This window comes from Rhipicephalus sanguineus, chromosome 8, assembly GCF_013339695.2.
Source record: "Rhipicephalus sanguineus isolate Rsan-2018 chromosome 8, BIME_Rsan_1.4, whole genome shotgun sequence".
NCBI classification, from domain to species: Eukaryota; Metazoa; Arthropoda; class Arachnida; order Ixodida; family Ixodidae; genus Rhipicephalus; species Rhipicephalus sanguineus.
This window is the reverse complement of record NC_051183.1, coordinates 140,561,169-140,572,178: the sequence shown is the minus strand read 5'-3', so window position 1 is coordinate 140,572,178 and position 11,010 is coordinate 140,561,169. Positions and strand designations below refer to the sequence as shown.

General features: G+C 50.3%; 1 protein-coding gene across 1 annotated transcript; it reads left to right on the top strand.

Annotated features, from left to right (window-relative positions):
* The first annotated feature begins 1,986 nt into the window (after positions 1-1,986).
* On the top strand, positions 1,987-2,499 carry LOC119403538 (uncharacterized). Its single transcript, XM_037670467.1, has one exon. It carries the CDS (start codon positions 1,987-1,989, stop codon positions 2,497-2,499), a length of 513 nt encoding a protein of 170 aa, XP_037526395.1.
* Positions 2,500-11,010: the final 8,511 nt, after the last annotated feature.

Genomic DNA, 11,010 nt, shown 5'->3' with positions numbered 1-11,010 from the left:
CGCACTAAGTGCGGCTTTGCCCGAACCGCCATCACCAAAGCCCTATCAACACTCAACGCCCTGCTTGCAGATTCGACAACCCCGGCTGGCAGGCTCCAGGAGATCCTCGACCTAATCGTGGTAAAGAACGCTCAACTCGTCCACTTCGACAGTGAAATCGAGGCCGCACTTCACGATGATGACTTGGAAGCAGACCTGACTACCGCCTACGAGTACGAGGAGAAAGTCAGCTATGCACAAACGAGAGTTCGCCGCGGCCCCCGACGCCAACCGTATCCGCCCCTGTTACCACAAGTCCTACTGCATCGACATCGACGCATGTAGCAAATTCACCTTCGCCCGGCCTCTCAACTCCAACGCCGCCATCTCGCATCGCCTTGCCCAAGCTGCACATCCCAAGTTTTGCCGGTGAGCGGCGCGAGTGGCAAGGATTTTGGGACCAATACCGAGTCAGCATTCATGACAAGGACTGGATCCCAAAAATCGACAAATTCAAATACCTATTGACATGCCTGACTGGGCCAGCCAAGGCAGCCATCCAAGATATTTGCCTCGCCGAAGCTAACTACGACGTAGCCATTCAGATCTTGTCCGACCGTTTCGGCCGTCGCGACATGCTAATCGACGATCATCTAGACAATTTGCTGTCTGTCGCGCCAGTTCGAAGCTCAGCCGACGTGACCAAATTAAGGATTCTCTATGACGAGACAGCATTTCGCATCAACGCACTGGAAAGTCTCAGAGTGTCTTCAGGAGAGTATTGCACGGTTCTGTGGCGCATCCTCTTGAAGGCGCTACCTCCGGACCTCAGCATTCTGTATCGTCAGCGGCAAAAGGAAGCCCTACTAGCGGAAAACGCTGATGCATCTCAAGGAGCCCAGTCACAACAAGTGAAAGACCTCATGAATTTCATTCGAGTTCAGATAGAGATACGGGAGGAAAGCGGTCTCGAGGAAGCGACATCGTCCACAAGCCGGCAGCATCCGCAGCGAGAATTCCGGCCCCCACAACCACCCCTGCCATCCGCTGCGGCTTTATCAGCCGAAGTTCGACCCCCTACTAGCGCCCCTGTCTGCTGTGCAACTCGCCCGAACACACTATTCAGGAGTGCTCCGAACGTCTCACTCCGGAAGAGAAACGAAGGAGGCTTCAGGTGGACAAGCTGTGCTTCCGCTGCGCCAAACGCAACCACTTCGCCAAGGATTGCCGAACGTCCAGATCCCTGCAGTGCCACCAATGCGCTGGACGGCATTTGACTTCGCTTTGCGACATCAATACCGCCAGGAACCGGTCACAGCGTACCGGCAACGCCTCGGCACCACAAGATCGCGCATCAGGGTCTGCCACAACCCCATCTCGAGCAACTTCAGTGTCAACTAGCGGCGCTGGTCTCACGCCCGTGCTGCTGCAGACTGGCAGGGCGTGGGCTACCTCGCCAGAAAAGACGGTGCTGGTTCGCTTCCTCCTCGACACAGGAAGTCAATGCTATTTCGTTAGGCAGGACATCGCTCGTGCCTTGCATTGTTCCGTTCGAGGAACTGAGCACCTTACCTTGTTCACTTTCGGGAAAACGCAACGTCCCGCGACTCTGAGTGCGTTGCGGTGACGCTTCGGAGCCAACATAGCAGTAACCAGATCACAATAGAAGCTCTGGCAATACCAGAAATTAGCCCAGTGACATGTCCACCAGCAGACGGCGAGCTCGTCACCATGATGACACGGCAAGGTATGCTCCCGGCTGATGCACGTCCAGAAGCGACAACATTCCGGGAGGACGAGATCAGTGTATTAATAGGATCGGACATCTACTGGGACGGGGGAACCGGACAGATAACACGGCTTTCCCCTCAGATAACGGCGGCAGAAGCCCTTTTTGGATGGACCATTCAGGGTACTCTGAGCAACCTAGCGCAAGGATCGAGAACGCGAGCTACTTCTCTCTTCATTGCTGTCGAAGAAGCCACTGAAAGCGATTCCGCCCTTGACATGCGAATTGCCAACTTATGGTTCATCGACTCTCTAGGTGTGCAACACAGTCCTGACGGCAGCCAAAGCGACAGCATCGCCCTTGAATTGTTCGAAAATGACGTGTCCAAGAAAGGAGAGCGCTACGAGGTTCCCCTTCTTCTTCGGGAGCCTGGTCTGGAAACCGGCCAAAGCAACTACGACCTCGCTAAACAGCGGCTCCTGATGCAGCTCTGTCGCTTCCGACAGCAACCAGATCTTGTGGTTTGTTATGACGACACCATCAAGGCATACTTCAACGAATCCCGCGCAGAACGAGTTCCAGACAACGACACGGTGGCCAAGCCCAACACGTACTACATGCCGCATCATGGAGTAATTCGTCGTGATGCCGTCACCACCAAGCTTCGGGTTGTTTTTGACGCGTCATCTCACGCTCCCGGTCAACCATCCTTGAACAACGTGCTCATGAAGGGGCCTAAGATGGATGCCGACTTAATTAAACTTTTGCTCAACTTCAGATGCATCCAATAATCGTGGTGGCTGACATTAAGAAGGCTTACCTTCATATCAGCATTCGCCCGGAGGACAGAGATGCGCTGCGTTTCCTATGGGTTGCTCATCTCCCGACGGAACACGAACCATTTCCGCCAATCGTTCACTGGCGAATGACCTGCGTGCCCTTCGCCGCTAAGTCCAGCCCCTTTCTCCGAATCGCACAAATGAAAGCTATCTCTCTGCCTCGGTTGGAACTCCTAGCCTGTCTTACAGCGGCCCGCATCTACAACCACATCAACAACATATCATGTTTCCAAAAGACTCGACTGTGTTTTTGGACTGACTCCCAGATTGCCATCCACTGGATGTCACAAGACCCAGGGCGCCGCGACGTCTACGTCAGAAACCGAGTTGCAGAAATACAGCAGCATACAGCGGGCCACAAGTGGCAGCACTTAAAAGGCAAGGAAAATCCGGCCGACCTACTAACAAGAAGTATGACTGCGGTCGCGCTTCTTCGTTCACCTCCATGGTGGAGAGGTCATTCATGGCTCTCTACTCCCAAGCACGCCTTGGAGGATGACGTGAGATGCCCAAAGCCCATTATAACCGCTGAAGTAGTACCTGAGGCCGAAAGCGTCGTCCGCCTTGCCCAACAACAAGCATTACTCAAGGTCACCGACTACAGCCGGTACTCACGCCTTCTTCGAGTAACGGCGTGGATCTACCGTTTCATCGATAACGCAGCAACACGGCGAGCATCGACAGTCGGACCGCTAGATGCCCAAGAAATTGCACGAGCTGAACATTACTGCATTAAGCAAGTCCAGCATTCACACTTTCCTGACGACCTTGCGGCACTGTCAGCTGGAAATTCTGTGCCCACTTCCTCCCATCTCCGGCTTCTGCGTCCGTTCATCGATGCCGACGGACTCATACGCGTTGGAGGGCGCCTCCAACTTCTGCCCGGCATCATGTCGCTCCGTCACCCTATTGTGCTTCCTGGTGGCGACGCTGTCATTGAGTTGCTGATTCGTTCCACTCATGAGCGAATGCTTCACTCAACTGTCGAGCACACACTCACCGAAATACGTGAGCGCTTCTGGGTGCTGAAAGGTCGCAAAACCATAAAGTCCGCATTAAAAGGGTGTATGATGTGCCGACGACGCAAGATTGCCCCGGAATCAGCACCCACAGCGCCATTACCAAAAGACCGAATTGCTGAAGCAAGCCCATTTGCAGTTGTCAGAGTTGACTTCTGCGGACCACTATATTGTCATGCAGCGAAGCAGACTTGCTCTAAAGCCTACATAGCCATCTTCTCATGCGCTGTAACACGCGCTCTACACCTAGAACTCACAACGGACACGACTGCCATCAGCTTTGTCGCGGCATTTCGGCGTTTTGTCTCCCGTTGTGGAATACCGTCCACCACATACTCGGACAACGCACTGGCCTTCCATCACAGCGCAAGAGAGCTCCGAAATCACGCAACTTCCAGTCTGGCAGACTTCAGCAGTGACCATCGCATCGAGTGGAAGTTCAGTGTCGAGCGAGCCCCTTGGTGGGGCGGATGGTGGGAGCGACTTGTACGCATCACCAAGAACACGTTGAAACGAGCGCAGGGTCGCAGCCATCTGTCCTTCGAAGAAATTTCGACGGTTCTCTGCGAGGTGGAAGCGAACATCAACAGCCGCCCGCTGACTTATCTATCTCCTGACCCCGACGGCCCAAGCCCAGGGACACCTTCGCACTTCCTGCTCGGCAAACGTGCAACATGTTTGCCGCAAATTTCGGCGCCGCAATCCCTCAGTCAACGGGCGTCAATCTGCAACGTCCGTTTTCTACATCGACAAGCGCCGACAGACCATCTGTGGAAGCGCTGGTGCAAGGAGTAACTGTTGCTTCTGCGATCGGCCCACGAAGCGGCACCCAAGACACCACCACGGATTCAGGTCGGCGACATCGTCCTGGTGCACGACGACTCACCACCAATAACGTGGAAAATGGCTCGAGTGACCGAACTGCTACTGGGTCGCGACAACATCGCACGAGCGGGTGCTGCCTGAGGTTGGCGTCGGGCTCCATAATTAGACGTCCCGTCCAGAAAGTTTACCTCCTCGAAGCAGGCAGCACGTCATAAGTTCGTCGGCCGCGGGAGTGTGTTACAAATAAAAGAGAATGAAGGGGCGAGGCTCACGAGCAACTGCCACGGGCGCTGGCATGCTCAGTTGGTTCTAATCCTTCGATACAGCCAGACGGTCGGGTTCTGTTTCTCTCTTCGTCTATTCGTTACACAGCAACGAGGTCATGTGGTTCCCATTAATGCTTAATCTGCTAGCGTGCCTGAGTAGCCCAGTGTTGACGACGCTGATCTTCGGAACGCGGTTGCGCGGGTTCGAATCCCGCTTCGCCGAAAAAGGTTATTGTGTTTGATTTCTTTCTACTACCCTTCATCTCCTCTCCTCCTATTTTCGTTCCTCCAACGCGTTCGAAGACTACGCGAGTTGACATATTAGATAGTCGCGGTTCACAATGATGATAGTTTTCCGCGCACGACAGTTCTTCTTGGAGGTAAACAGTTCTGCTGTTAAATATGAAACAGGAGAAAGCTGGGAATTCTGAAAAGAGCACGTAGCGCGAGGAGAGAGTGGCGTCGAAGGAGGTTGGCTTGTGGACGCTAGGCGCTCACGCAAGTGAATTTTAGTTCTTTGTTTTTCCATGACCTGAACAAAAATTAAAATGAAAAACGAGCATGCTGGGAATTGCGAAATGAAAACACTAAGGCAGCAGCTTCAGAAGAGGTTACCTTGTGGATGCTAGGCATGCTTACTCCTATTTCTTTTCCTCCATGGAAAATAATATGAAAGACACCATGACGACCTAAAAGCAGGAAGGAAGAAAAGAAAGAAAGAAAGAGAGAAAGAAAGAAAGAAAAAAATTAGAATGAAAGTAAAGCATTACGTCAGGTCATGAACCGACTGTACAGGCGCGTGAGCGTTCTTTGATAAAACGCCTGCGAACATCTCCAGTCCGCCCAAGAGCGCGGCAACACCTCAAAGGCCCCTTCATAAGCGAATTGTGTTAATCTGTTTGTAAACGTGTTAACTTTACAAAACGCAATACAAAGAAACTCTATATTATATTTCAAGAAAGAAAAAGAGGTAATGTGTTATTTTTTACAAGTTTCAATAATCGTAATTAGAGTGTAATTATTTGCTTTCATTCTGCTGTCAAGTTCCATTTTCCCGTAAAGAATCATATCTTAGTCTCGATATGCATGCGTAATTTGTTTTTTGTTGATTCATTCACGCGAAGGAAAATTATACTTTTGGCTTTGCTCCTAGAACGCTGCACGCCGAAGGTTATGTCGCCCACAGAAGTGGCTTCACCAATGCGAACGGCTGTAGTAATATCCAGCCCATTGAAGCTTGCTCAAGACACAGTGACTATGCGAATGGTTCAATCCACCCAATAAGCAATGTATCTTGCTCTTTGATTGCAGCTCGCCGAAACATCTAAGAACCAGTTGCGTCCACACATGTGGACGCAACTTGTTTAAGTACAAGGCAACATGCTTAAGTACAAGGCTGTTTAGATAAATAGTGGCGATCTAAACGTATACAAAACATTATGAATTATATACAACAGAAATTGAATACATAGTGATTATTTAATGCGTGATGTAAAGTTTTGGGTTCTCAGGGTAACACTCAAACGTGTTCAGCTTTCCAACTCTGCACACCGATATAGTACTGTTCTGACAGAATGCATCAATTCCGCATTTCATAATAACATTCGCTAGCATACAAATAAACAGCAAAATAACGGATACGATAGGCATGCAATGCTTCGTATTGTTTGCTAATTCATTGATTTTGCGAAAAACAAGCGTGCCCATACCTTTCGAGGTGCTCATCAAACCTGTAACTTCCGAGAGAAGTGAAATGTGCACTCCGCGTTCCTCACCACACAAGTAATGCAAAATATGGCTCACGCTAAACATGCGGTCCTGGGCAGCAACGATGGCATTACTCGCTAGCGGCCTATTACAACGGCAGGTTGCTTCATGGTTGCTTTGTTGCGCAGCAGATGACGTTACGAGGACGAAGGACGATACAGTGACACAGGAGGGTGGTGCCTGTACCGTCCTTGGTCTTCGTCTCGCCATTTCAAGCGCAACAAAGAAATCATGAACGACCACCAACTAGCCCAATTCAATTTCATCGCTCGGCAAACTCCGACAGGCAGGCACGGTACATATACTTGGAGTGCCGCTCAGCTGATACGTTTTCTGTAGCGCGCAGATTATTTAGTAAAGCATCGTTGATGCACGGTAACGGAGCCGAAATATAATCTCTCACACCGCGGTAAATAACGAGGTAGCGAGCATTTCACACTTTCCATGGTTTGGGCAAGTATTTTGTCCTGATCACCACGTCAGAGAAGTTCAAGACCTCCTCCGGCGAAAGTGGCACGGGCCGTACACCGCATGTCCCATCTGTTCCTATGTTAAAAAAAAACGGGTTGACCCTTCTTGAACGCACAGCGCGCCACCTATAATTCGTGGCCGTTGCTAATGGACGTTCGCACGTTGGGACAGCGCCTTCATCGGCGTTCTTTGCCAGCACGAAATGGCGTTCAGCGGTTGTCACCCAGTACTCTGAAAAGTGTACGCAGCCTTTAGAAGTGACATGATAACCTGGAAATAAACCATGGTAATCCAGGACATGAATGACCGACGTACACCTCGCATCAGCTGAAGCACAGAAATCACAGCACAACACAACGCCACCCTACCGAAACGATTCCACCAGCGAGCGGGCAAGATCAACGAAGGATTACCAAAAATGCAGATTGTCGTTGTTGTGTTCGCTATACGGTCTTGCAACCATGTGATATACAGTAAACGACGTGAAATCCCTGGTTTCTTGCGTACCCGGGTTCATGCAAATGCTAGATATGGTAGTACCTCTTCTCGCGTCATTCACGCCATTCAGTCTGTGCAGAGCGAACATAAAACTGCCTTCATGAACCGCGACACTGGCGCACTTCATGAAGTTCGCTGAAGTTCGCACGATAGTGCTCCCCGTAAGAGGCGTAAGAATCGGGACATCATGTCGGCAAATACAGGCGCTATGTATCAGTTCATCCAGTTTTAAAATTGCGGTTCAGCTTTTATTTTTGTGGATTTTTCATTAGGCGAAAAAGATACACATATTTCGATGTGCCTTCATTTGTAGTTCTGCAAAGAAATGTAGCATTGGAATGATCAAATGTTTCGTCTACATCGCTAAACAGACAAACGGTGGACATAACAGCTCTGTTGTAAAAGAAGTGCTGTTCCTGCGCGATGAAATACATTGGCTGGCATGAGGGTCTGGTCCGAGATGTACAGTGCATTCGCAGGGTCGCACAGCGGAAAGCAATCATCGAGATCAGAGTTGTCGGTACCGGAAAAGCTGTCTGGGTATCGCGGTTGTGTCAGAATGATGGAGCCGTTGGTCACTGTTGGTTGAGTGTCGGTTGATTAAGTGTCCGAGGCATGCTCGTTCTCGCTTTGAGGTGACATTGCAAACTGAGCCAAGAAGAGTCTACTGCGTGAATCCTTGTGGAATCCTTAGGAACCCGCACACTCCACCTAAAAAACGGGGAGAAAACACGCTGCACAATATTTTACAGTGGACTTATTAAAGCCGAGGTTATATCTCCCTCGTCCGTGTCGTACGCAGCTGTTTATTATTAGCCTAGCGGCTATGTGGTAACCAGCTATTAGCATAGCATAGTCTTGTATATTGTTGCACTGTATACACATGTAGGGTATAGCAAGGGGTTGGGAAAGGGGAGTGATGTTGAAGAATGATGTGAGGGTGAGGAGGAAGAAAGAGTAAAACATAGCACAACCATGTATAGAACCATACGAAGAGGGTGGGAAAGGAAAATGACGGTAAAAGAGAGATGCGAGGGTAAGGACGACAGGGGAAGTAGAATTAGAGATGGTAAAGCATACTACAGCTACGCATATATGATCTAGCAAGGGGTTAAAAGGAACATGAGGGAGAGGAGGAATGACTTGAGGGTGAGAAGGAGGGAAAAGAGGAGATAGGGTATAACATAATATATCTGAGGCGAACAGAAGAAAAAAGAGGCCTGGTCTAGGGTTGCCATTTGTCTACCCGAGTCCAGTTCAGACCAGTTCAGAGAGTAGTGCGATTGGAGGAAGAAGGCGAGTTGGAAGTTGGAGACGTTCAGGTTGTCAAGCGGGGAGAAGGAGCAGTGGCGAGGGTGGCATGGTCAAGCGGGCGTGGGACAAGGCAAGGCTCACCCGAGCCGAGCGCAGGTGGTCTGACGTTAGTAATGACGTCATCAACCTTCGCGACGCTATGTGTGTAGTTGGCCCCTAAGATACGCCGTACAGAGGTGTTTACGACGTTAACACCTTCCTGTCCGTGCCCATACCAATCGATAGCCCGCTATCGATGGTCTTCAGCTTAAAATTTTGCGCGTTAGAACTAACGTTATCGACCGTATAAAACAGGCACCATTTTTCTAGTGTTACTGTGTCATTTACATTTTCCGCAGCAGAGAGAGCTTTGAACTGCCCTTTAGGTCAACAGGGCCACTCGATCGTAGCTTTAAAGATGGCGTCGACATCGCGCGCACCTGCCTCTAGGAAACGGCAAATTTCGGCGGATTCCGACGAGGCTGATTTATTTTTTATGATGGCAGCGGCGAACACTAGGAAGATGATTTTGACTCATCGGAAAGCAGCGCAGACAGCGAAAGTGTGTCGAACAACCGCGGAACGTCAACAGGTACCCGCCGGCAACTTTTGTTTTGCTCTCCGAACCGAGTGGTCGCGGCCGCGCTACGTTCTAAAGATATCGGGCGTGTTCTAAAGGTCACAGCTGTAAGCTACAGGGTGTCAGCACTGTTTGGGCGGGACCACTTGCCTGCTCAACGAGTGGAGTTTAGTGCGAGAAGGTGACCCGAGTTGAACTTCGCCAAGCGAACTTCGTCAACCCGTCGATTTGCTCGTGCCGTTCTTTGCCCAAGAAAAATCGTCGATATGTGAGACATAACTAACGAATATGCATGGATGCAAACCTTAAGCCAAAAATAGAACAGAAAATGAAGGTTTTCTGCAAGACATGCTGCGCAAATCTATGCTTCACCGCATTACGTAACTCTTATGTCATGGTGAGATGCCGGCATGCGAAACCTATGCTGCCGTAGTAACTTCCACACTATACGCGCGGCCACTCGACACAAGCGCAACGTCATGTTTGGTGAGTACGCTCGGCCTCGCTCAGTGGGTTTGCAGACGGCCGCCTACATTTGCATTGAATGTTGCCGTTTACTCTCAGCCACGCAGTGAAACGTTCCGCCGCTATCGATGTCGACGACCAGATACTTAACTGAGCTCTTCCACGGGAGGCCGACACAAGATAGTTTTAGAGAACTATGCTTTATGCTTTGGCGCACACCGCATGCCAGAAGTATTGAGAGTACAGGAGGACAGTTTCCCTAGCACTGCACCCGCAACATCCCTATACCCAAGCTCCTCCTTCTACCGATGCTTTTAGGCCCATGTTGGCGCACAGCAGGGGTGCTATGTAGGATGGCCCGAGCTTCTCGGGCAGACGAGTTTATTCCGAGCTTGCATTACGGCGGTCATGACAGGAAGACAGTGCGGAGCACGTGATAGCAGCGTTGATAAAAACGGCTGCAATAACGAGAATGGCGTCACAAACGCATGTGCGACATTTGCGGCGGTTTTCAAAGGAACACCGCATCCGAACACGACAGCGCCGCCACCAAATCAACATTTTGACAGTGTAGCGACGTCAGCGTGACTGTCGCGCTATCTTTTTGCCAACTGATCATCGCTCCTCCCATGGGCGTGTTCGTGGGCGTTTGTCCTCTTTCGGAAAATTCTTTCATTCCACCTGCAACATGGAAATTTCCACTCTCGAAGGCAAGAAGGCACACGCAACACTCTGGTGCAGCTCGTTTCGCTTCTCTGGAATATGACAGATAAATAAATGGACACGTTACTGCTATACTTACATTACACGTCTGAACATTTTTCTATAGTAGCAAATCGGTAGAAACAATGTCTCCACAAAAGAGTAAATAATAACATTTCTGGCCGCAAATCCCACCAGGGGCGCTTGCTTCAAAACTGTGAGTGGTACGTCGTGAGAGCGGTGAAATTGAATGCGAGACGTCGTAGCCACGTGATGATATAACCTTTAGTTTTTCGTGTGTGTGTGTGCATAGTCTATGCGATTAGGCTCATAGATGAATCGTGCCGCTCGCTGGCGTTGCGGCGTGAGAACTGCTCCTCGGCAAAAGGAAACGCGGTGGGCGGACCCGCTCTTCGCCGCGGGCGTCTGTCAATCAAATTGATTGACGCGCGAACTCGGGCACAAGCTCGTTGATTCTCAAAAGGCCCCAGTTGAACTCGGGACTGTCATAGTGCCGGTGTGCCTGTCAAGTGTTTCATGCGGTGGACGCTACTCAGCAGCTTTTCTGCATATAAAA